This window comes from Leucopleurus acutus, assembly GCF_964270905.1.
Source record: "Leucopleurus acutus genome assembly, chromosome: 6".
Taxonomy (NCBI): domain Eukaryota; kingdom Metazoa; phylum Chordata; class Mammalia; order Artiodactyla; family Delphinidae; genus Leucopleurus; species Leucopleurus acutus.
Genome location: NC_139149.1, coordinates 4,046,638 through 4,071,763, shown reverse-complemented (window position 1 = coordinate 4,071,763; position 25,126 = coordinate 4,046,638). Strand labels below are relative to the sequence as shown.

The 25,126-nt window shown below is 40.6% G+C and overlaps 1 protein-coding gene across 5 annotated transcripts in view; it reads right to left on the bottom strand.

Moving 5' to 3' along the window:
• Positions 1–25,126, bottom strand: part of HERC2 (HECT and RLD domain containing E3 ubiquitin protein ligase 2) — a 234,547-nt gene that overhangs the window by 197,464 nt on the left and 11,957 nt on the right. For 4 of the 5 annotated variants that reach the window (XM_082840688.1, XM_082840690.1, XM_082840692.1 and 1 more), the window contains exons 3-4: positions 24,752–24,866; positions 5,600–5,737 (exon numbers count right to left, since the gene is read on the bottom strand). In XM_082840688.1, the coding sequence (XP_082696814.1) occupies positions 5,600–5,737; positions 24,752–24,866 (253 nt within the window). Of the gene's footprint in view, positions 1–5,599; positions 5,738–7,157; positions 7,909–24,751; positions 24,867–25,126 lie in introns of those variants that run through there. The other variant, XM_082840691.1, reaches the window with a different exon arrangement.

Sequence of the window (25,126 nt, the reverse complement as noted above, 5' to 3'; positions counted from 1 at the left end):
CAGACATAAGGACACAACACACAGACTGAAAGTGAAGGGATGGAAAAAGATATTCCATGCAAATGAAAACCAAAAGATAGTTGGGGTACCTATACTTACATCAGATAAATAGATTTTTAAAACAAAAGTGTAATAAGAGACAAAGAAGGGCATTACATAATGATAAAGGGGTGAGTCCAACAAGAGAATATAACATTTGTAAATACCTATACACCCAACATAGGAGTAACTAAATATAAAGCAAATCTTAACAGACCTAAAGGGAGAAATTGATAGCAATACAATAATAGTATTGTATTATAGTATAGTAAAGGACTTTAATACACCCCTTACATCAACAGATAAATCATCCAGACAGAAAAATCATTAAAATAACATCTGCCTCATATGACATGTTAGATCTGATGACCTTAACAGATATATACAGAACATTCCATCCAAAAGTAACAGAATACACATTCTTCTCAAGTGCACATGAAACATTCTCCACACTATCATGTATTAGGTCACAATAAACTTAATCAGACTGAAATCACATCAAGCATCTTTCTGAACCACAAAGTTATGAAACTGGAAATCAATTACAAGACGAAAACTGGAAAATTCACAAATATGTGGAGATTAAACAACATGCTACTGAACAACCAATAGGTCAAGGAAGAAATCAAAAGAAAAACCAAAAAATACCTTGAGACAAATGAAAATGGAAATACAACATACCCAAACTTACGGGATGTAGCAAAAGCAGTTCTAAGAGGGAAGTTCAGAACAATAAATGCCTACCTCAAAAAAACAAGAAAAATCTCAAATAAACAAGAAACCAGATAGCCTAAATAAATACCTCAAGAAACTATAAATAAATAAATAAACAAAAAAAACCACAAATGAAGCCCAAAGTTTTTAGAAGGAAGGAAATAACAAAGATCAGAGTGGGAACAAATGAAAGAGACTACAAAGACAATAGAAAAGATAAATAAAACCAACAGTTGTTTTTTGAAAAGATAAACAAAACTGTTAGCTAGAATCACCAAGAAATAAAGAGGGCCCAAATAAATAAAATCATAAACAAAAGTGGAAATGTTACAGCTGGTACCACAGAAAGACGAAGACAACTTAGAAGAAATAAATTCCTAGAAACATACAAACTGCCAAGACTGAATCATAAAGAAATAGAAAGTATGACCAGACCAATTACTTGTAAGGAGACTGAATCAGTAATTAAAAACCTCCAAACAAACAAAACTCCAGAACCAGAGGGCTTCACTGGTGAATTATGCAAAACCTTCAAAGAATTAATACTGATACTTCTCAAACTCTTACAAAAAAAACAGAAAATGAGGGAATACTTCCAAACTCATTTTACAAGGCCAGCATTACCCTGATACCAAAACCAGACAAGACAACCACCAGGCAAGAAAATTACAGGACAACTTCCCTGATGTTCACAGATGCAAAAAACCTTCAACAAAATATTAGCAAACCAAATTCAACAATACATTAAAAGGATCATACATCATGATCAATTGGAATTTATTCCAGAGATACGAGGATGGTTCAACATCCACAAATCAATCAATGTGCTATACCACATTAACAAACTGAAGGATAAAAATCATTTGACAGAATTCAATATCCATTTATCATAAAAACTCTCACAAAAGTGGGTACAGAGGGACCATACCTCAATGTAATCAAGGCCATATATGACAAGCCCAGAGCTAATATCATACTCAGTGGTGAAAAGCTAAAACATTTCCTCTAAGATCAGGAATAAGACAAGGTTGCCTACTCTCACAACTTTTTTTCAACACAGTATGTGAAGTCCTAGCCACAGCAATCAAACAAGAAAAAGTAATCCAAACGGTAAAGGAATAGGTAAAACTGTCACTGTTTGCAGTGACATGACAGCATACATGAAAAATCCTAAAGACACTCCAAAAAACTACCAGAACTTGTCAATGAATTTGGTAAAGTTTTAGGATACAAAATTAATAAACACAAATCTGCTGCATTTCTACTCATGAATGATGAACTACCAGAACGAGAAATTAAGAAAACAGTCCCATTTACAGTTGCATCAAAAAGAATAAAGTACCCAGGAATAAATCTAAGGAGGTAAAAGAACCGTAGTCAAAAAACTGTAAGACACTCATGAAGGAAATCGAAGACTACACAAACAGATGGAAAGATATACTGTGCTCGTATACTGAGAGAATTAATATTGCTTAAATGACCATACTACCCATCTACAGATTCAATGCAATCCCTATCAAAATCCCAATGGCATTTTTCACAAAACTAAAACAAATAATTCTAAAATTTGTACGGAAACACAAAAACCCCTAATAGCTAAAACATTCTTGAGAAAGAAGAACAACGTTGGCGGTATCATGCTCCCTGATTTTAAACTATACTACAAAGCTACAGTAATCAAAACAGTATGGTACTGGCACAGAAACAGACACATAGATCAATGGAAAAGAATAGAAAGCCCAGAATGAACCCATACTTATATGGGCAATTAATCAAAAAGAGGTAAAAATATACAATGGAAAAAAGACAGCCTCTTCAACACATGATGTTGGGAAAACTGGACCTCTACATGCAAAACTGGACTACTGTCTCACACCATGCACAAAAAAAATTCAAAATGGATTTAAGACTTAAATGTAAGACCTGAAACCATAAAACTTCTAGAAGAAAACACAGGTAGTACACTCTTTGACAATGGTCCTAGCAATATCTTTCTGGATATGTCTCCTCAGGCAAGGGAAACAAAGGCAAAAGTAAACTAATGGGACTACATCAAACTAAAAAGCTTCTGCATAGTGAAGAAAACTATCAACAAAAGGATAAGGCTTATACACTACCAAACGTAAAATACATAGCTAGTGGGAAGCAGCCGCATAGCACAGGGAGATCAGCTAGGTGGTTTGTGACCACCTAGAGGGGTGGGATAGGGAGGGTGGGAGGGAGGGAGATGCAAGAAGGAAGAGATATGGGAACATATGTATATGTATAACTGGTTCACTTTGTTGTAAAGCAGAAACTAACACACCATTGTAAAGCAATTATACTCCAATAAAGATGTTAAAAAAACAAAAAAAGATAAGGCTGCCTACTGAATAGGAGAAGACATTTACAAACAATATATCTGATAAGGGGTTAATATCCAAAATATACGAAGAACTCATTTAACTCATTAACTTGTTTAAAACAAACAAACTACCCAATTAAAACAATGGGCAGAGGATCTGAACAGATATTTTTCCAAAGAAGACATTTAAATGGCCAACAGGCACATGAAAAGATGTTCAACATCACTAATCATCAGGGAAATGCAAATCAAAACCACAGTGAAATAGATACCACCTCACACCTGTCAGAATGGCTATTATCAAAAAGGCAACAAATAACAAGTGTTGACAAGGATGTGGAGAAAAGAGAAGCCTTGTGCACTGTTTGTGGGAATGTAAATTGGTGCAGCTACAATGGACAACAATATGGAGATGTCTCAAAAAATTAAATATAGAACTACCACATGATCCAGCAATCCCACTTCTGGGTATTTATACAAAGAAAACAAAAACACCTATTAGAAAAGATATAAGTACCCCTATGTTCATTGCAGCATTGTTTACAATTGCCAAAATATGAAAGCAACCTATGTGCCCATCAATAAATGAATGGATAAAGAAGATGTGATAAATATAGATACAGATATACACACACACACAAAATATCACTCAACTATAAAAGGGAATGAAATCTTGCTATTTGTGACAACATGGATGGACCTAGAGGGTATTACGTTAAGTGAAGTAAGTCAGATAGAGAAGACAAATACTGTATGATTTCACTTATATATGGAATCTAAAAAGTGAAACAAATAAATAAACATAACTAAACAGAGTCAGAGATACAGAGAACAAACAGGTAGTTGCCAGTAGGGAGAAAAGTGGGAGGTGAGGGAGATTAAGAGGTACAAACAACCAGTTGCAAAGGAAATGAGTCAGGGCTAAAATATGACACAAATGAACCTATCTACAAAACAGAAACAGACTCACAGACACAGAGAACAGACTGGTGGTTGCCAAGCGGGAGGAGTGGGGAAGGGATGGATTGGGAGTTTGTGACTAGCAGATGCAAACTATTATATATAGAATGGATAAACAACAAGGTCCTACTGTATAGCACAGGAAACTATATTCAGTATCCTGTGATAAACCATAATGGAAAAGAATTTTTAAAAGAATGTATGTGTATGTATAACTGAATCACTTTGCCATACAGCAGAAATTAATACAACATTGTAAATCAACTATACTTCAATAAAAAAAATGAGTTATGGGTATGAAATATACAGTGTGGGGAATACAGTCAGTAATTAGGTAACATTTTTGTATAGTAACAGATCATAACTAGACTTATTGTGATGATCATTTTGAAACGCATAGAAATATCAAATCACTGTGTTGTATAACAGGGAGTAACACAATGTTGTAGGTCAATTCTACTTCAAAAACAAAGAAACAAACTCACAGGAAAAGAGATCAGATTTGTGGTTACCAGAGGCAGGGGGTGGGGGGAGGGGGAATTGGCTGAAGGGGGTCATAAGGCAGAAACCTCCAGTTACAAGATAAGTAAGTACTAGTGATGTAATGAACAACACGATAAAGATAATTAATGCTGCTATATGTTAATATGGAAGTTAGAAGAGGAAACCCTAAGATTTCTCATCACGAGGAAAAAATATTTTTTCTATTTCTTTAATTTTGTATCTATATGAGATGATGGATGTTCACTGAACTTTTTGTGGTAATCATTTCATGATATTTGTAAGTCAAACCATTATGCTGTACACTATACACTACTTTATGTCAATTATAGCTCAATAAAACTGGAGAAAAAAAAGTTAAACACAGAATTACCACATGATCCAGCAATTTTACCCCTAGGTATATACGCAATGAATTGAAGCAGAGACTCTAACTCGTGCACACCTATGTTCTTAGCAGCACTATTCCCAACAGCCAAAAGGTGGAAGCAACTCAAATGCCCATCCACAGATGGATGAACAAAATGTGGTATATACATACAATGGAATATTATTCAGCCTTAAAGAGGAAGGAAATTCTGACACATGCTACAACATGAATGAATCTTGAAGACATTATGCTAAATAAAGTAACAAGCCAGATACAAAAAGACAAATATTATGATTCCACTTATATGAGGTAACTAGACTAGTCAAAATCCTAAAAACAGAAAGTTAGTGGCTCCCAGGGGGCTAGGGGAGAAAGGGGAGTTATCATTTAATAAGTACAGAGTTCCAGTTTGGGAAGATGAAGAGGCTCTGGAAATGGGTAGTGGTCATAACTGCACAACAGTGTGAATGTATTTAATGTCACTGAACTGTATACTTAAAACTGACTGAAATGGCAAAATGTATGTTATGCACATTCTATTACAATATAAAAAAATTTTAAGTTTAATTTTTAAAAATTCTATGACCAAAAAAAAGTCCACCTACTCTATCTAGAAAATGAGTGCTGGATCAATCATTCCAAAGTACCAAAAGTTCAGAAGATCATAATACCTGGTTGCTTGCCCCACACCCAGCTCTCTAGGATTGATTTGGCCCTATATGCAGGTGCAGGAGTTTCTTCCTCTTCTTTTTTCTCTTTGTCATTTAGATCTTCTTTCTTTGTTCCAATCTGCATATCAACACCATCATCTGGAAAATTTTTTAAAAATTTAAGTGTATAAATTGCTTTTTAAAATGTAACATCTACTTGCCAACACCATCATCTGGAAAAAAATTTTTTAAACGTACATGTATAAATTGCTTTTTAAAATGTAACATCTCTTTCCCAGTCGCTCCCAGAAATGGAAAGGTTAAGTTACAACACACATCATTAAGCTGACCATTTGATGGTTGGGAAAAAAAAATTTACATGACTCATCAACATAACAGAAACAGTGTGATTTATTAAGTAATGAATAGCCCAGTGACCCTTTTAATTTAAAAAATCGATATTCCAATTGTTCTTTGAAGCATGTCTTCCAAAATATTCCAATTTCTTACTACATCTCACAACTAAGAAACTTAGTCTTTGATATTAACATTAACTGTTTTCATCCAGTGATTCCCAACTGCTGTGTGTCCACGGGAAGGGAGGATGTGGAATCAGAGTATGATTCAATGATCATTTTCAACTCTATACATTGCCCTACTCCACCACCAACTGAGAACCAGTGCTACACAGGGCCACTACCACTGAGGGAGCGTAATTCAGGAGCACTGCAATACAGCAGAAACGTGAGAACCATGACTTTAGGCCACTGACAAGTTTCAGTCAAGAAAAAATGTCATGAAACTCCTTACACAGTAAGTTAAGAGAGAACTAATATTAACATAGAGGTGTAAATGTGTCCTAGCCTAGAAAGCCCTTACTAAATGAACTATTTTCTAAATGACATAATTAGAAATATACAGTTGACCCTTGAACAACGTGTGCAGTCAAAACTCCGCATGTAACTTATAGTCAGCCCTCCACATGTGCAGTTCTTCCGAGTCCAGCATTTCCAACAACCAAGGATCATGCAGTGCTGCAGTATTTACTACCAAAAAAAAAAAATCTGCTTAAATGTGGACCGGTACAGTTCAAACCCATGTTGCCAGCATCAACTGTACATCTAAATCTGTGAAAGAGAATATATCATATCACAAACAGTAAGGAGTATCTAAAAATACCTAAAACCAACAAGGGACAAAAGAAACTCCTAAATTCTATCAGAAAAATATCAGATATCCAACAGAAGGAACCCCAAACAGCTAATGCTATGAAGAGATACTCAAATTCATATTTAGAAAAATATAAATTAAAATAATGAAGTATTATATTACTTTACACTCACCAAATTCACAACTGTTAGAAAGCTAAAATATAAGCTCCAAAGCAGTAATTTTTTTTTCCTTTTTCATCTGGTTTTGCTCTCTGATATATCCCAAATGCCTAGAACAACGCATGCCAGGGAATAAGCCCTCAATGATGAGTTCAGTAACTAAATAATGCCAAGTGTCAGCAGAAATGTAGGGCTGGAGGCACAAATCTTCAGACACAGCTGGTGGGAGGGTGGACCCCGCAGCCTACCTGGAGAGCAATCTGGTACAGCTGAGTTACATGGAAGGTCCTCCAGTCGTCCCGAGGGGCTATGCCCACAGAGCTCTCACACAGGCCTGGGATTGGGAGGAGGTGGAAGACAGAGACCCGCAGCAGTCTAACGACCTTGGACACAACTTAAAAATACAGTGCTTGGGCTAAAGAACCACACACTCTCCATGTACACAAACTTACAATGCATGCACATTGTACAACAGTATGTTTTAAATGGCATAAAAACAAATACATTACAAAGAAAACACCTAAAAATATGGATTTGGAAATGGTGTGCCAGGAACTGACCAGTGTAATTAACTCAACCCTCTGCCCCTGAGGCCCAAGAAAAGGCCCCTGTACACCTCATGTGTCCCATTCTTTCAACCTCCTGCAACAGCTATGGTTAACAGTACCTCCCCCATTTACAGAAATATCCAGGGAGTTCCCTAGCGGTCCAGTGGTTGGGACTCTGTGCTCTTACTGCCGAGGGCCCAGGTTCAGTCCCTGGTCAAGGAACTGAGATCCCACAAGCCACGAGGCACAGCCCAAAAGAAAAAAAAAAAAAGATATATCCAACAAGCTCCTGGGCATTAAATATAGATTTTTTTGTAATGTGTACTTTTCATACATTACAGATGTAAAACCACACAGCGCCTCTAAATTAAGTACAGATTTGCTTGAAGTCACAGAAAAAGTCAGGCTCGGAATCAGGTTCTCAACCCTATCATACATCAGAAGCAGGGGGTGAGGGACACACACACATACACACACACACACACACACACACACACACACGTACACACACACACACGTTTTTAATACCAAGCCTCAGTTCTATCACCAGAGATTCTGATTCAGTTGGTCCAGGGCATGGCCTGGGCACCAGCAATTTTAAGTTCCAAGATATTCCTAATATTCCACCAGGTTAAAGGACCACTGGCGTAGAAGGTAAAACGTTAATAAGACAATGCAAATGCAACTGACCAAACAAACAATGGCTCTTTTAGCTATCATAAGCACTCTCACTGTAACAAATTAAGGTCATGCAGAAGTAAATAAATCTTTTTAAAAAGATAACACAAGTGAGAGAAAGGCCAAATAACTCTGGCACTTCTGTTTTTCACAAATTGTTCATCTTTTCACTAAAACTTAAATCATGAAATAATCATTACTGAGTTTTGTGACTAAGAAGAGAGATTTGTTAATTTTTGTTTTTTTCACAAGTGTGAGAGAAGTGTCCATGGGGACTGGCAACCTGATTATTGGAATTCAATCTTTTTACAAGCAATGAAGCACTGTTTATTGTCTCTTAGCTTCAGTTCCATCCTCAGAAAAGCTCAGAAGCTCACCTCCAGCCTGCTTTGTGACCAGGGAGTACCAGCATCTGTGTGGGGGACTTGGCCACAGCTCTCATGTCACCCCATTTGATCCTCATCAAGGCAAAGACAAAATGACCAGACTGGCTGTGGATCCCAACCCTGGGGAGGTTGGCTGGCATTCCCTGGAAGAAGAGGTGGGCCATCAGGACCCCAACTCTTCCCTGTAACCACCCAGAAGATCCTCACTATGAGTGACTGGACAGGGACAGGAACCGAAAGCCTGGGCTTTATTTGGCTAGAAATCTAAACTACTGAGGGAATGTGGAGAGGAGGGGGAGGAGGGAGAGAGGGGCAGAGGGAGAAGAAGGGTGCACTCTGGGAAAAGGCCAGGCTGCAGCAGAGGATGGTGTCCATGCATCCACCTCTGGGCTGTAGGTCCAGTACTCTCCCACTACACCACTCTGCTGCCTCTGTCACAACAAAGAGCCTGATCCCCAAGGTTGTAGAGAAAACACCCAAGGCAGCCATGGGCACAGCAAAGTGGTTAACTCAAGCCCAATGTAAGCCCAGCATCCTTAAACCCTATAAAGTATGTTCTTCACCATGGGGAGTCCCCTTACCCTGACAATACTGAAGCTTTCTGGAGAAAAACAAATTAAATTTGAAACAAAGGTCCACAATTTAACCCAAGTGGAACTCCAAAGTTTACTGCAAGAACTTATACAATAAGAAGACAGGGCTTCCCTGGTGGCACAATGGTTGAGAGTCCGCCTGCCGGTGCAGGGGACGTGGGTTCGTGCCCCGGTCTGGGAGGATCCCACATGCCGCGGAGTGGCTGCACCCGCTGGGCCTGCGCATCCGGAGCCTGTGCTCCGCAACGGGAGAGGCCACAGCAGTGAGAGGCCCGCGTACTGCCAAAAAGAAAAAAAAAAACGAAGACAAAGGGCTTTGGTGCCACCATAACACAGGTTCTGATTTAACTTAAGTATCTGCTGAAATGTACCAACTGGCAAACTTTCATGAATTTAAATCAATACTGGGGCTCAAATTACATGTATAGCTGGGAATCCCACTAAATCTAAACAAGGCAGCCCATATAATCTTAGGGGAATTACTTCATATAATCTAGAAGACAAATAAATTTGCTTCGCCTTAACCATCACAACTATTATTGCCTTAAACTCCCCATGGTCACAGCACCCATTGCCCTAAAATATCCCATAGTGGGCATGGACACTGACACAATGAGTAATAAATTAAAATTAAACTAAGTGGGACTTCCCTGGTGGTGCAGTGAGTGGTTAAGAGTCTGCCTGCCAATGCAGGGGACTCAGGTTCGAGCCCTGATCAGGGAAGATCCCACAGGCCATGAAGCAACTAAGCCCCTGTGCCACAACTACTGAGCCTGCGCTCTAGAGCCGGCGAGCCACAACTACTGAAGCCCGTGCACCTAGAGCCCATGCTCTGCAACAAAAAGCAGCCACCACAATGAGAAGCCTGCACACCGCAATGAAGAGTATCCCCCATTCACCGCAACTAGAGAAAGGCCGCACGCAGCAAAGAAGACCCAACGCAGCCAATAAATAAATAAATAAACTTTTTTAAAAAATTAAACTAAGTATTTAGCAATTACAAATTGGCTTGACAAACACAGCACCTGTTTATGGGTTGAATCATATCCTCCCAAAAGATGTTCAAGTCCTAGCCTCCAGTACCTGGGAATGTGACCTTATTTATAAAACTAAGGTCTTTGAAGATAATCAAATTAAAATGAGGTCATTAGGGTGGGCCCTAATCCAACGTGACTGGTGTCCTTACAGAAAGAGGAAATTTAAGCACGGAAAGATATGCACAGAGGAAAGACAATATGAAGACACAAGGAGAATATGACCGCCTACTAGCCAAGGAGAATGCCTCAGAACAGAGCCTTCTCTCACAGCCCTCAGAAGGAAACAACCCTGCTGTCACCCTGATTTTGGACCTGCAGGGTCCAGAGCTGTGAGACAATGCATTTCTGTTGTTTAAGCCACCTAGTCAGTGGTACTTTGTTACAGTATCCCTAGGGAATTAATACAGATACGCCCCCCCTTAGCACCCTCAGAGACTCCTTCACTGAAGAGGCTTCAGCAACCTTCTCTCATGCCCCCTGGGGTCTCTGGACCACATATGATGACTAGCTGTTACCCTGGGGCTGCAGATGCAAGAAACTGCCCTTCTCAGCCCCGCACTATACTGTACCTCATCAGCGTGGAAACTGCTGGTCATGAGCCTTCCTGAGAACAAAGCCTGGCCCCAGGTGCACATTTTTACAAACCCTTGGGACACAGCCTTTTAGAGTTGCTTTTTTTGGGCTCAAGGACCCTAGGAATCTCTTCCCTCACAGATACCCAAAATATAAATCAAAGTCTCTACATATATTAAGACCACAATATGAGGCCGCAATTGCCTTATCCTTGTAAGGACAAGGACACTCCTTACCCCTTCAGAGTTCCAGACATTACTGATAGTGACCAAGGCACTCATTCTGCTTCTCAGAATACACGTGCTGGGCTCTTAAAGAAGGCATTCAATGACACTTCTACCTCCCCTATAGGGGGAGGCAGCAAGTTTACTGAGATGCATAATAGACTCCTCAAAGAACTATTTAAGTTACAATGTGGCAAATGGAATTTTGTCACTATTGCCACAAGCACTGAGCAACCGAAACTGACGCACCCTGGGGAGGCATACTCCCCCACACCAATGGCACACGGGTCACTCAATCGCCTGTATTAACAATAATAGAGGAGACTTGTAAAGTTCATGCTTTTGACAACTGCCTCACCATGGGGTCCTCCCTCTCCTGGTCAATGCCAACTCATTTCCTAGGGGGCAATTCTCCTCTTCCCTAAAAGTCACGGTCATCACCAAAGTTTAAACTGATGTCATAGCATCAGAAGGCCAACTGTGGTATAAGGCCTGAAAGTAACGTTCTACATTTTTAACGTGCTGAAACAAAACAACTATCAATCAGAATGCTGTATCTAACAAAAATATCCATCATTCTCAAATGAAGAAAAACTAAGAGAATCTGTAGTCAGCAGACCTGTTCCAATAGAATTACTAAATTATCTTAAGATAAGGGAAACAATACCAGAAGGAAACCTGGAACAACCAGAATGAAGAATGAGTAACAGCAATGGCATATACCTGAATAAGTGATCAACATTTTATACAACGCACCACCCAACAATAGCAGAACAGGCATTCTTTCTAAAGTACACACTGAATACTCACCAAGACAGACCACATCCCAAAAAGGTAGGACTTAAGTAGAGGGGACAAAAAGGCAGCAGCTAATGGAAAATGAAAATAAGCTTACATGTACTATACAAAGTATCTGGCCAAACAACAGGGCATTATCCTTTTTAATCCTTACAAACAATTATTCAAGGAGGCAGGTTTTTGTTTCCAGCTCACAGATGCTAAGAAACTGTACCTCACAGTGTAGCCCAGCCACAGAGCTCGGGTTAGAACACGGTGCTGGCTCTAACTGCTAGGTAGGCCCTGCTCACCGGTGGGGTCCACCTATAAGGCTGGGAGCGAACTCCAGCCCAAGGTTGGTTTATGTATGGTCCAAAAGCTAAGAAAAGATTTTACATTCTTAAATGATTGAAAAGTAATCAAAAGAAGAATAATATTTTGTGATGAAAACATTATAAAAACTTCACATGTCAGTGTGCACTTAGTTTTGCGTATGGCTGCTCTGGCACAACTACAGGGTTCCATAATTACCAAATAGTTAGGGTCCCCAAAGCTTAAAATATTTACTACCTGGTCCTTTAGAGAAAGTCTGCAACCCCTGATGTGCACCTTGCTGTAAATTTTACAAATAAAAAAAAAAGAACTCAAAATGCTCATTTAAATACCAGCCATATAATCTCTCATCCAGGGTAAAAACCTTTGACAATTCATCAGGAAGCAGACAAGAAGCATCACTAAGCACACCCCAAGTTTTATTCTCAGGAGCATAAATGAGAACATTTACAATAGCAAAGGTGGGAGGAAGTCACGAGGATGCAAAAACCACCAAGAAGAGCTCCACAAGCAGCTCCACGACAACACGCACAGTACCTCCAGTATTTGTCAGCTCTCCTTTTCATCAACGCAGGGCTCAAAGTTTACAGAGAGAAAACAAACAGAACATAAACTGTTACGGAACACCCACACATCACAGATTATGGAAAGCTGGGGACAGGGGGTGGCGGGGTAGCTGACCTTCCTGAGGTTCCAGGGCAATACCCTGAAGGAGACGAGCAGATTCCAGGAGATGGAACCAGGACTGGGTAACTTTAACACATTCCTGTCAGTTACAGTGAGGAGGTTTTTTACAACCACCCAGTGAGATTTCCACTCAAAGCACTGTCTCCAGGACCTACAGAAAGAGGAGTGCCCAGGCAGAAAGGCTTGGGGCCCAGGGGCCACAGCAAAATAGAGGTAGGAGGCACCTCTTCTGTGCAGCTGCCCACAGGTGGGTCGGGGCCACAGCTGGAGGGGCGCTCCTGGAACAGCCCAGGGCCACCATCAGGGAGACCTGCATTCTACTGTTCAACAAGGTTCAACTGTGTTTTGAAGAAAGCTTATTCACTAACATATGCTTCTCAAAAAACAGACTGTATGGGTATCTAAGTGTATTAGCGAGGATTTTCCACGGAAACAGAGCAGGGGTGTGTGGCGGAGGTGGGTGGAGTATGTGCATGTTGAAGGTGGTGAGGGAAACAGATTGATTTATTTTGAGGAATTGGCTTCCATAATTGTGGGGATTCAATGCCAAAATCTGCAGGGCAAGCCAGCAGGCTGAAGACCCAGGGAACAGCTGATGTTACAGTTTGAGTCCAAAGGCAATCTGGAGACAGGATTCCTTCTTGCTGGAGGAAGGTCAGTCTTCTCTCTATTCAGGCTCTTCGACTGATTGGATGAGGCCCACCCACATTACGAAGGGTAATCTGCTTTACTCAAAGTCCATGGATTTATTTATTTATTTAATAAATTTATTTATTTATTTATTTTTGGCTGTGTTGGGTCTTCACTGCTGTGCGCAGGCTCTCTCCAATTGCAGTGAGCGGGGGCTACTCTTCGTTGTGGTGTTCGGGCCTCTCATGGCTTCTCTTATTGTGGAGCACGGGCTATAGGCACGTGGGCTTCAGTAGTTGCGGCACGTGGGCTCAGTAGCTGTGGCTCACGGGCTCTAGAGCACAAGCTCAGTAGTTGTGGCGCACAGGCTTAGTTGCTCCATGGCATGTGGGATCTTCCTGGACCAGGGCCCGAACCTGTGTCCCCTGCATTGGCAGGCGGATTCTTAACCACTGTGCCACCAGGGAAGCCCCAACGTCCATGGATTTAAATGTGAGTCTCATCCAAAAATCACCTTCACAGAGCTATGTGGAATATTACTGGATCTAATAAATACCTGGGCACCACGGCTTAGCAAAGTTGATACATAAAATTAACCATTACACTAAAGGTCCCAATTAATCAAACATTAGCTAAAAAGAGATACAGTATATGTTTTTATATGACATTGAAATTTTTTTTCTATTTACAAAGAAGTACAAGTATAATTTTAAGAGATTTTAGGTGTGAAAACTTTCTAATGGAACACAAACACAGAAGTGGCCATTCAAATTTCCCTTAACTCCACTGTATTATAAAGATACAGTGCAATATTTATTATGTCTAGCTCATTTGATTAGGGATGTAGTGCTGGTAACATGGCAACTTCACAAACAATTCAAAGATTTTAGGAGCAGATTAGGGAAAAAAGATGCCTATATTCATTTAACAGAAAAATTTAATTCTCACATGAAAAATAAAGTGATCCATCAAGTCGATAATAGGATTTTTTCTTTTTTTGGCCATGCCGCGTGGCTTATGGGATTTTAGTTCCCCGGCCAGGGATCGAACCCAGGGCCCCAGCAGTGAGAGCACCGAGTCCTAACCACTGGACTGCCAGGGAATTCCCAATAAATGGGATTTTAAAAGATGTAGAAATAAAATTAAGGAAGACCTCTCAGCAGGCATGAATAGTTAAAAAGCTGAAAGCATCCACCTGAGTGACACATAAAAGGGCACTCATCTTCAGTGTCCCATCCTCCACTGGGGAATTGGTACAGCCCTAATCAGCCTGAAGCCATGACAAGACAACTCACTAACTCATGACACAAATTCTGATTGGATCTCTCCTGTATATATAGTACTCTGCCAGGTGCTGGGGTATCAGGGTGAAATGACAGCGCCTGTCCTCATGGTTCAAGGTGGATACAGAGCTGTTACAGGCAGGGTGAGGGACACGAGAGTGAATGCAGGGGCCTTGGCTTCTCAACTCAGGGACCCTCCCTGGCAGCTTCTTGCATCGCTCTGTTGTTTTCTTCATACCACTGCCACTCTGTCCATTTTTTATTTGTTGTGCCAGTTGGTATATAAGCTCCAGGAAAGCAGGAGCCACGCCTGGCTCATTCACCACCACATCCTAGCGCCAGAAACCCTCACCAACAGCCGGATGAGTCCGTGAATCAATGAGCAAATGAATGAATGACCCACATGGTGCACAACTCACTCAGTCTCCCCAGAGGAGTGTGCATCCCTGGGACTGCAGTGTGGAAAAGGATCTGGAAGCTCCAATCCACAGAACTGCCCACAATAACCCATGGCCAAAGCAGCCTGGCTGCAGTCCGGGCTGTGCTTCCTACCCATCCACTGGTCTCTCCTCGACTCAACGGAGCTGGGCCCAGGAGGGGTCAATTTACTGATTTCAAAAAAGGATAAAATAAAGCCAAGCCAGAGACTGAGGGTTAGACTCTAAATGCTGTACCATTACACATTTTTTGTACATTTCTTCTAAATTCTGGTGTACCTCACATCCTAGAAGGCTTTAATTTCTATTGAAAATAAAGTGTGTATGTTTCATACATGCACTTATATGCCCGTAAGTTACCTCTGGAAAGATACTAATAATAGTAATAATACCCCTGAGAAGGAAAAAAGTAAATAAAAGGAGGTAACTGAAGAATAGGACTGGGAAGGAACTCACTCTTCGCTGAAAACTGTGTTAGCTTTTGAATGCTATAAGCTATGCATGCAATATAAGTATTTTTTAATAAGATAAAAATGTTTAAAAGTTCTAACACTGAATTTAAAAATAAATGTGTGATATAAAAGATTTGAATTCATTCCTGCTGCAACTCCTTTAATCAAAAACAGGAGTTCCAGTCTCTCAGGCAGGCAAGTCCCTTCACAAGCTGATTTAACACAGGAACATGGGACATCCTTTATCCTAGGTACTGGCACCTCCTATGTGCCAGGCACTGTGTTCAGTGAAGGGGACTCATGGCGACAGGACACTGACACTCCTGCCTACACTTGAACAACCACCGTGAGAATCACAAACCCTTAAATAGCACAAACTGGAAGCCAGGCACTGTTCTGCACATGTCATAATCAACTCATTAATCAACTCAATAACCCTATGAAGTAGGTGTTTCATCAATCCAGAGATGCACCTTTTGCAAATTTCAGCATGTCAAATTGATATGCATCAGATTCATGGGCAGCACATTCTCTCCTGGTGATAAATAATACCACGTCTTACTACTGAGGCATCTTAGCCTTGCTGAAATGCATTTCTTGCCACCCAGATAGTGCTCAGAGCGTATATCTCACCCAGAGCCTTAGGCTAGTAAGGAGAGCTCTCCCTCTGCTGGCCCCAGGGTCTGTGTGCCTCATCACCTCACAAGCCAACTGCAAGACCAGACACTAAAATGCTGACCAGATTTGTCTGAGGTTGGATAAAACTGTGGTGGAACTTTGGATGATTAAAAGTAATTCAGGTGCTCACTTTGGCAGCACATATACTAAAATGGTAACAATACAGGGAAGATTAGTACGGCCCCTGCATAAGGCTGACACACAAATTCATGAAGTGTTCTTATACATTTTGTGCCCTTCCCCACCATCTTGACACCCTCTGCTGATTAACACACACACACACAAAATTCAGACTCATTCAATAGAAAACCCTATGGAGCCAGCAGATTCTTGATATCAGTACCCTTCATTGTATTTGTATATTTTCTTATCTCTGCAAGGAATTATTAACTATGAAGTCTATTAAATCTAGTGGTACTCCTCTTCTCCTATTTATTAAAGAATAATAAAAACTTACATAATCTAAAAAAATGGAAATCAAGAATCCCCAGAAAAGAAAGAAACTTCTGATACTTCAAAGAGTGGCCAGCCTTTTGAGGGGGAAAAAAAAACATCTCTCAGAAATGGACTATATATAAAATAGATAATAAGAACATACTGTAAAGCACAGGGAACTCTATTCAGTACTCTGTAATGACCTATATAGGAACAGAATCTAAAAAAGAGTGGATATATATATAACTGACTCACTTTGCTGTACAGTAGAAACTAAGACAACACTGTAAATCAACTATGCATCAATAAAAAAATTAATAAAAAAATCTCAGAAATGGAACCCTTGTGCACTGTCGGTGGGAGTGTAAATTGGTACAGCGATTATGCAAAACAGTATGGACACTCCTCAAAAAAATTAAAAATAGAACTACTATATGATCCAGGATTCCCACTCCTGGGTAAATATCCGAAGAAAATGAAATCACTATCTCAAAAAGATATGTGCATCCCCATATTCACTGCATCATTATTCACAAAAGCCAAGACATGGAAACAACCTAACTGTCCATCAACGGATGAATGGATAAAGAAAATGTGTATGTACACACACACAAACACACACATACAGGCACTCTCACACAATGGAATACTATTCAGCCATTAAAAGAAGAAGAAAATCCTGCTATTTAGAACACCATGGTTGACTAGGACATTACACTAAGTGAAATTAAGTCAGACAGACTATATGATCCACTTACATGTAAAATCTAAAAAGGCTTCAACATAGAGAGTAGACTGGTGGTTGCCAGGAGCTGCCCGGGTCGGAGACATCAGTCAAAGAGTACAAACTTCCAGTTATAAGAAAAATAAGTTATGGGGATATAATGTACAACATGGTGACTACAGTTAACCGCAGAGTCCTGTATACTTGAAAGCTGCTAAGAGAGTAACTGTAAATGTTCTCACCACACATCAAAAAATGGTAATTATGTGAAGGGATGGACGTGTTAACTAACCTTATTGTGGTAATCATTTCATTTGCTATGTATATCAAATCATCATACTACACATCTTAAACTTATGTTAATTACATCCCGATAACTATGGAAGGAAAACACATCTCTCAGAAACTGCTAACTTATAGGCACCTTTACATTTAGAATTTAAATTCACATACTCCAGGTGAATCCTTGGATAAATCAGACTGACTTGATAACTCTGGTTAAAAATGGCTCTATGGGGCTTCCCTGGTGGCACAGTGGTTGAGAGTCCGCCTGCCGATACAGGGGACATGGGTTCGTGCCCCGGTTGGGGAAGATCCCACATGCCGCGGAGCGGCTGGGCCCACGAGCCATGGCCGCTGAGCCTGCGCATCCGGAGCCTGTGCTCCGCAACGGGAGAGGCCACAACAGTGAAAGGCCCGCGTACCACAAAAAAAAAAAAACAAAAAAAGGCTCTATGTCCATTCCCCGATGTGCTAGCAGTGTGGCATATAACACAGCATACATGATTTCTAAGCCTTGGGTTTGTTTTCTCAAGGAGAACCTAGTTAATCTGAATTTTCTAAACTGTCTACATGAGTTTCACTCATCAGAAAGTTGACATAACTTCCAAGTGTAAGACTGTGAAAATATAAGATTACAGACTCACTCTAATTGAATTATAAAATTCTGACAAACTTTTTTATATCAATAAAAATCACATTGTTCTGTAGTATATTACCTTAAAAGCAACGTTCAAATCTTTCATTAACTTACACTGGCCCCAATACTAAATTGATTTAATCGATAGCTAATCTGTGAACCCCTGTACAAATGCTAAGAGAAAATAACTAGATCATCAGTCACCAAGCACAGGTTAACGAATAAATGCACACATGCCTTTGCCTCTTATTGTTACTGCATGGCAGTATTCAAAACCACCTTTGCACCTCTTAATGAGCACATTCTTCTTGCTTATTAAACATGTAAAATGGGACCCTTATAATGTGGACTCCAGAGCTCTGCTAAAATGCTCTAACATCTACTTCCCATTTTTTTTATCTGTGGTATAATAAAAATATATATTTGGTCTTTGCTCTAGGTTCCTGGCGCAGAGCTCCTAAAACCCTTGGAATTTACTGAGGATAGGAGTGCCTTTTGATACTCATAAGGAGCCCTTTTCCACTGTACCTGAGCTTATGCTAATGAGCTGACTCAGCGTGGGGCCTGTAGACAGCTTCATGATGTGGGCTGGATACCAGAAGGACCAAACAGCGATTAGAGGGTGAGAACTATCAGGCCCATCCCCTGACCTCCAAAGAGAGGGGGGCTGAGATTAAATTATAAAATCTCTTGAACAACAGAATTTGGGGAGATGCCAGGTTGGTGAACACACAAGTGTGCTGGGAGGGTGGAGGGCCCAGAGAAGGCATATGGAAGCTCTGAGCTCCTTCCCCCAAACCTTGCGTTCTGCATCTCTTCCATTTGGCTGTTCCCGAGCTGTATTCTTTAAAATAAACCAACGAAGTGTTTTCCTGCATTCTGTGAGTTGTTCTAGTGAATTACTGAAACTGAGAGGGTCATGGTAACCTCCGAATTTGTAGTCAGCCAGGCAGAAGTGGGAGTAGTCTGGGAATCCCATTTGAGGCTGGCATCTGAAGTGGAGGTAGTCTTTCGGGACTGAGCCCTTAATTTGTGGGGCCTGAGCTAACTCCAGTAGTTAAGTGTCAGAATTGGATTGAATTATTAGCTATCCAGCTGGTGCTGGAGAATTACAGAAGTGGTGTGGAATGACTATCCGAATTAGAGGCTACTTAATTTAGATAAAAGTCATAATTAACATGGATGGTTGAGATTAAACCAGAAAGGATGGTGGCAGAGAAATGTAAATATATAAGCAAGATGATAAACGTTACTATCAAGGAATAAAGATGGAAGAAAGATAGGAACTTCCCCGACAGTCTAGTGGTTAGGGCTCTGTGGTTCCACTGCAGGGGGCGCGGGTTCAATCCCTGGTGGGGGAACTAAGATCTCACATGCCGCACAGCACAGTGCAGCCAAAAAAAAAGGAAGAAAGACAGTAATTTTTGTCTTAAAGGAAAATGTCCAATTATGTCAAAACGTGAAAGAAGATGGTAAGAGATAAGTGAGCAGATAAGTAAATTGCAGAAGATTTGAGGAAAAGGGAACTTTATCTGCCTAAGTTAAACAAAACCTGCAAAAATGTGTCAGAATTGACAAAGTTGAGCAATAAATAAAAGTGTGAGCTCTTTACTACCAGGCTGGGCTTTCTCTCTGGGACTAGGGCACAGCCATCCTCTCTTGAGCCCAGGTCAGCTTCCTCTGAAAGCTGTTTGATGCCACCTTCCCAGGAGCAGACTCTAAACTCTGAACTATAAAATTGTCAAGGTATTTTTACACCAGATGTATCTGGCACTTCCTAGATGACCAGAATAACAAACAGTGGCTCCCACATCATGGAGTTCATGATGTTAACACCCACATGCAGCAAGAAGGCTGGACATAAAAATAAGCAGAGAAGGGATGCTCCGTATTTCTTCATGGGCTCACAGCTATCATTAGAGCTTCCCTGTGCTTCAGAGCCACAATATGGGAGAGCCAGCATATCAAAAAGAGAAAATTAGCATTCCCTTGATTAACTTCATACAGGCAGGATGTTATTTAAACAAACACACTGCAATTCCCAGGATAGTGGGAGGCTCTAGACATGCTTCCATGCCTCGCTGCCTTTGCTGTGTTCTAACCCCAGGATGGACAAGGACCAAATCCTCACACCACAGCCAAGAAGCCCACCCTGCAAAAGATTTTACTCCTGTCCATTTTGATAACGTTGCTAAGTCTAATCAATCAACTGGAGCCTCAAGTTTTATCATCTGCTCCCTTCTAAAGCTAAAGCTAAAGGCCAGAAATTGGGTCTTCAACAAACAAAAGCAACAGCACCAATCCTGTAGGGAACAGACTCCAGCAGAAGCTGATATCACTGCTTCCAATAGACATCAGGCAGGCTCCCAGGAGTGGGTTAAGTTTTCCATAAAGGACTCAAGATTCAAAGTGCTAAGAATTAACTATGAAGGACAGAATATATTTATGAGGGAAATCTAACTGTGGTCATTTGCTTTTTTTTTTTTTTTTTTCAGTACGCGGGCCTCTCACTGTTGTGGCCTCTCCCGCTGCGGAGCACAGGCTCCGGATGCGCAGGCTCAGTGGCCATGGCTCACGGGCTCAACCGCTCCGCAGCACATGGGGTCTTCCCGGACCGGGGCACGAACCCGCGTCCCCTGCATCAGCAGGCGGACTCTCAACCACTGCGCCGCCAGGGAAGCCCTGCTTTTCTTTAATGTTCTATTTTCTAAGGAGCACATGAGGAAGCTCTTTTCCTCTTTCTGCCTCTGAAACTCCCAATGTAATAGACTGTAGCTACAAACAGACACAACATACTCTTTGACAAGCAAGCATCATCAGCAGGACTTGGAAACACATTAGAAAGGCAGATTCCCAGGCCCTATCCCAACTCCAAGTAACGGAAAGCTCTAAGGGTGGGCCAGGCATGGGTGTCTGACCAAGCCTCCAGGAGATCCTGATGAACTACAGAGTTTGAGAACCCTTAGGCTTCTGACCTGTAGTGTGTAAGCGTGCCCAACCGGGAGTGTGTCCAGAGCAGCAGCAGGCGCCCCTCCTGGATTCAGACGCAGCTGGCGCTCCAAGGAGTCCACTTCCCTCCAGGCTGGCCCACCCCACCCCCGCTGCTCCCCGTTACCCGGCACGCTGCTGCTCTTTGCAGTCCTCCACCTGGAGGCCTGTGCTCACTTCTCCCCAGGGACCCCACACGCCACTGCCCTTGAGCCCAGGCCAGGGCCCCCTGACAGACCACAGGAACACTCCACCTCGGAACTCCTCCAGCCCTGGCTGTGGGTAACATCATGGGGTCTTCATCATCCTGTTACACACCTTGCTTATACAGATGCCTTTTCTGCCCAAATAATGATGAATTATTTGGGGAGAAAGGCCACATTCAATGTTTTACACCCTCCACAGAAAAACTATAAAACTAGCAGGAAAGTTGTATTCTTAAAAAAAAAAATCAAAAACTCATCTCATGGAATACATAACTAAAGAGTACTGACTAGATAAAGGAAAAAAAAAAAAAAAAACCCCAAACAATTAATGCACTTAAGGACAATATGAAGTCAGAAAAAGCCAAAAATAAGCTCCATAAAACTACAAAAATTAGTCCTGATGTCAATAAATTACATTTGTAATGTAATAGAAGCAGCAGTGAAACTTTTTCAAGAGGCCTGGCTAAGCAAAATAATGGCTAGTGTATTTCTACTATCTGCATAGACTGAGAAGGTTTATAATAAATGAAACAGCTCATGATACTTAAGTTCTTCACATAAAGGCCAGCCCTAGACAAAAATAAAAAAATAAGCTTAGCATATCTTTTAGTAGCCTCCTAACTTTCCTTTCTTTATATCCTATTCCCTCCTCTACCTTCCTCAAAATAAATACAAACAACCCTAAAGAGGGTTGAAAGAAATGTTCACTTAAAAAAACGTATATGACTATAATCTAGCCTGTCTTTTGCAGGGTAGGCCCCCAAAAGGAAACACAAAAGCTTACTACGTAGGAGGAAGCATTCTTTCCTCATCAGTAGGACCAGAAAGTTCTAAATGTGATTGCAAAAGAAAGCAAAGTTTATCTCAATGGAAGCGCAAATTATTAGAAGCCACGATTTCCCAGAAATTAACCATGCAGAAATCCAGCTTGATAACAGTAAGAACTCATCCTAGAATGGGTGGGTGCAGAAGAAAGTGACCGATCCCTGCGGAAAACAGAACAAAGAAAACTTGTGTGTTTGAGGAACTTCTACTCTAATCTGTATTTTCCTCACAATCAGCTACAATACAACCACATATAATGTACACAGTCTTAAAAATGAAATTTGTCATGTATAAGCCTGAGAAAAAAAGTATTTTCTAGTAATAAAAAGCAATATCATGCCACATTAAAAATAAACTTTTACTGAATGTCAAAAAAAACTATTCAGGGCTTCCCTGGTGGCGCAGTGGTTGAGAGTCCGCCTGCCGATGCAGGGGACACGGGTTCGTGCCCCGGTCCGGGAAGATCCCACATGCCGTGGAGCGGCTGGGCCTGTGAGCCATGGCCGCTGAGCCTGTGCGTCCGGAGCCTGTGCTCCGCAATGGGAGAGGCCACAACAGTGAGAGGCCTGCGTACCACAAAAAAAAAAAAAAAAAAAAAACTATTCAGTTGGGACCTACATAAAGAACAATTACACTTTGCTTTCTAACCACATGATTTTTAAAAGAACAAAGAACAAAAAATATTCATCAAATGTAATGAATAAGAAATACACTTTGAATTTATCCATGTAATTAGCTTTTCTCAGAATATCTTTTAGAACTAATGTTTCACAAAAAACATTTTGGGGAATGAGTTTCAATGCATTAACAAATACTGGAGAGCTGAGACGAAGAGGCACAAAAACTAAAAATATACAGAATGGAAAACCATAATTCAAAAAGATACATGCACCCCAATGTTCATTGCAGCACTATTTACAATAGCCAGATCACGGAAGCAACCTAAATGCCCATCGACAGACGAATGGATAAAGAAGATATGGTACATATATGCAATGGAATATTACTCAGCCATAAAAAGGAACGAAATTGGGTCATTTGTAGAGACGTGGATGGATCTAGAGACTGTCATACAGAGTGAAGTAAATCAGAAAGAAAAACAAATTTCGTATATTAACACATATGTGTGGAATCTAGAAAAATGGTACAGGTGAACCAGTTTGCAGGGCAGAAATAGAGACCCAGATGTAGAGAACAAACGTATGGACACCAAGCAGGGAAAGCGGCGGGGGCGTGGTGGTGGGTGATGAATTGGGAGATTGAGATTGACATGTATACACTGATGTGTATAAAATAGATAACTAATAAGAACCTGCTGTATAAAAAAATAAATAAAATTTAAATATTCAAAAAATATATATATACAGAATGAACTACTAAAACATTACGGAGTGAAAGATGCACAAAACAGCACAGAGGACTACATGATTCTATTTACATGTAAGTCTAGAAAAGGCAAAACTAATCCACGGTAGAGAAAGATCAGACCAGTAGTTGCCTGTGAGCAGAGAGGGCAGGGGTGAGCCGGGAAGAGGCACGAGAGAACCTTCGAAGTGAGAATAACGTTGAGGGGTCTAAGTTACACCAACTACATCTGTCAAAACTTATGGAAGAGTAAACTTAGAACATGTATTTTATTATGCATAAGTTTTACCTTAAAGACAAAAAGTTACACTGAAATGGACCCTGTTAATACCGTACATGAAGTGCCCAAGGGCACCAGGTAAGGCGCACCAATGGACAGAGGAGGGACTAGTAGGGCCTGGGGGATAGGCATGCGGCTGCTCACTGTGTAGATCTGTAGGCTTTTCAGGTTTGGGGTGGGTCCACGCATTCATTTCTTTTTAAAGCCTAAACAGTGATTCTGATTCACAGCCAAAGTCAAGAACAACTGAGTGACAGAATTTCATTGCGTTTTCATAACTACAGGCCTAACAAGAGTGTTCACTGATATTTCCCTGCATAGACAAGAAGATACAATAGAAGGGGAGCCAAGTTCAGGCCACAGGCCGAAGGCTTCCAAAAAGTGTTTTATACACTCCCACTCGAGAGTCATATAGGAAAAATTTCAGGAATACTGATTATTTCCACTCGACCTTATAATAACCACAATTTATAGTTAGCCAAAGCAATATATATTTCAAAACTTAACGAAGAAACATTAAGTGGAGTTCCTATAAGCTACAAATGAGACATCAGAGGAAGGACACCACAGCGAGGTGGTTTTGCCGTGAAAAGGCCTTCAATTCACACAGAACAATGAAATCCAGGAAGCTCCTAATATTAACTATCATTTAGACATCTCCAAAGTGAAAACAAAACTTCAGTTACACTCAAGCACACTTCTGTTCCTATAGCACATTCCAAAATTTCTATAAAATGCAATTTATAAAGGTCTTCACAAAATGAAAAATACTAAAGGCCCTTACCTTTTCTAGAAGGAAGTTCTCCATTCTGTGTTAACTCTGCCCCAGTATATACAATTTCTCCATCTTTAACCATTTCATTCCACAGACCACAGAGCCCATCTCGTGTGAATGCAAGCTGGCAATGATAAATAAAATAAACTTACAGAGTAATCACACTCACAATGCAATTCTTAAAGAATAATATGAAAAAAAAATCTCATTCGTTCAACATTTAATGAAAATTTTCCCAAGAAATACAGTTAAGTGAAAAAGGTACTGTGCATAATAGCTTATATACTGTGCTACATTTTGCCTAAGATACAAGGAAAAAGACACATGTGGGCAGGTGCTCTGGAAAGATAAACCAGACACAAATTACATGATCACTTATCGGGA